At 34.7% G+C, this 1,945-nt stretch overlaps 1 protein-coding gene across 1 annotated transcript; it reads right to left on the bottom strand.

Moving 5' to 3' along the window:
- Nucleotides 1-750: 750 nt before the first annotated feature.
- Nucleotides 751-1,461, bottom strand: LOTGIDRAFT_55885 (hypothetical protein; the record flags this gene model as incomplete). Its single annotated transcript, XM_009056185.1, has 1 exon — nt 751-1,461. A coding segment is annotated over one exon (711 nt), but the record flags the coding sequence as incomplete, so codon positions are not given.
- Nucleotides 1,462-1,945: the final 484 nt, after the last annotated feature.

The raw sequence follows: 1,945 nt of genomic DNA, 5'->3' as shown, positions 1-1,945 counted from the left end.
ATACAGGACTTTGATGAAAAAGCAATATATTGTGATGAAACTGTTGAAAAATCACTCGATGAAATGGAGTCTTTTTTAGAAACCGATAAGAATGTGACACCAGTAACCGTTATTATTTTACACAATATACAAAGTTTGTATGGCAACACTGACGAAATAAAAAGTGACCAAAGATTTATAAACGCAGATTATGTTTATAGTTAGACCGTAGTCCTTTGTTGTTTTAGGCCATTATTTCAAAGAATGTACTGTTTTTGTGAACACCTACTCACAACTTCCAAAAACTGTACTTTCTTTGACCTAAGAATGTACAGTTTTTGGACAAAATAGTACATTATTAAACTTAAGAAAGAACAGATTTTCAGATAACTAGAACAAACATATTATTGCAATTTTTGAAGCAATACTACAGTCAAATGAATCAAAATTTCATGGACAAATTCATTCCTGGCATTGAAAGTTTGAACTCTCTGAGTTCCTTATGTTCTTTGTCACTGGTTTCCTCATTAACGCAACGTTGTATCCACCAATTCTTCCAATTTATGTTTTTTGGAACCACTATGCAATACTGAACTCACAGAGGCTTGCTGGGCATCACTTGTTCTTTTATATGCTCGTACAGCATTAGATCGGTGTCCAGTCTTTTCAGTGGATCAATTGCTCGTCCACTCCAGCTTGATATAAACGAGTTGCAGCTGTGGCACGAAGGGAATGATTACTAAAGTTTCCAATTATACCAGCCGACTGACATAAACGTTTAACAGTGGACTGTATGGTATGAATTCCTACAGGAGAATCATAGTACCAAACATCAGAGCATGGCATCTTCTTGGGACGCAGATAAAATGCATCTACTGTACAGTTTTTTGGACGCAGAGCTATATACTTTTCATATAATCTAACTGGACATTTTAATGGGTTAGAATTTTCATAAGCTCTTGTCATTTTAGGACTGAATTTCCTGTGATCTAAACCACCTTGGTTTGTCTTTGAAACATCTTCTATGTACTGCAGATATTTTTTACCTTCTAAGTCATACTTAACAGACAATTGAGTGTTCATACCAAACCTTAAATTCCTGTGTTCTTGAGCAGCTCGCAGTGCAAAATGTAATCCAAACAAGAAAAGAAGATTATCCAATAACTGCTGTGGGTTACTTTCACCTAACAAGCCTTTACTCCATAAAATCTCTTCTTGTTCTATTGTAATAACTTCTGACTTCTTGGTATTAATACCCAGTCCAAGTCTCGACAACTCCTTCATTTTACTGTTCAGAACACTTCTTAAACCCTGGTCATCCATAAAGGCTATTAAACGTCCATTCTGACGAAGGTAGTGCTGTATAGATACAATAATCTCATACAAAGTATTTGGTTTATAATTATCACCGGATTCCTTACGCACTTCAGCTATAAAAAAGGAAAGTGCCTCATGCAATTCTTGACTGGAAAGATTAAATAAACCTTTTTCTTCAGAGTTATTATTGTTTCTGTGTTTCTTCCACATATTAAACAAATTAACTGCCCATCTAGTTTTATTTTCAGTTTTAATACTAAGACCACTTTTAACCAAATTCTTTAGATCAGAATCGTCCAGGGGCTTGGAAAACCTCAGTGAAGTCTTGGCATTTTCTGGCAAATGTGGTGTTTTAACATCGCTTATATCAGAGTACTTCAAATCAAAGTTTGGTAACTGTATGGCTTCTTTTACATAATTTTCCTCCAAATTCAGAGCATCACTAAGAACAGTATCCGTTTCTAAATTATAATCATCTATTTCACAAGTCTTTGTTTGGGTAATAAATATATCATCATCACTAGAACCTGACATCTCGACACTTGAAGCATCAACTATTCAATGAATGAATGCATGGATGTTTAAAAGNTGTACATTCTTAAAGTAACAACTGTCTTAAAACAACATTCAGTAGTGAGCTGTGTGCATG

Source organism: Lottia gigantea, assembly GCF_000327385.1.
Source record: "Lottia gigantea unplaced genomic scaffold LOTGIsca_268, whole genome shotgun sequence".
Classification (NCBI taxonomy): Eukaryota; Metazoa; Mollusca; class Gastropoda; family Lottiidae; genus Lottia; species Lottia gigantea.
This window is presented reverse-complemented; position numbering and strand designations above follow the sequence as displayed.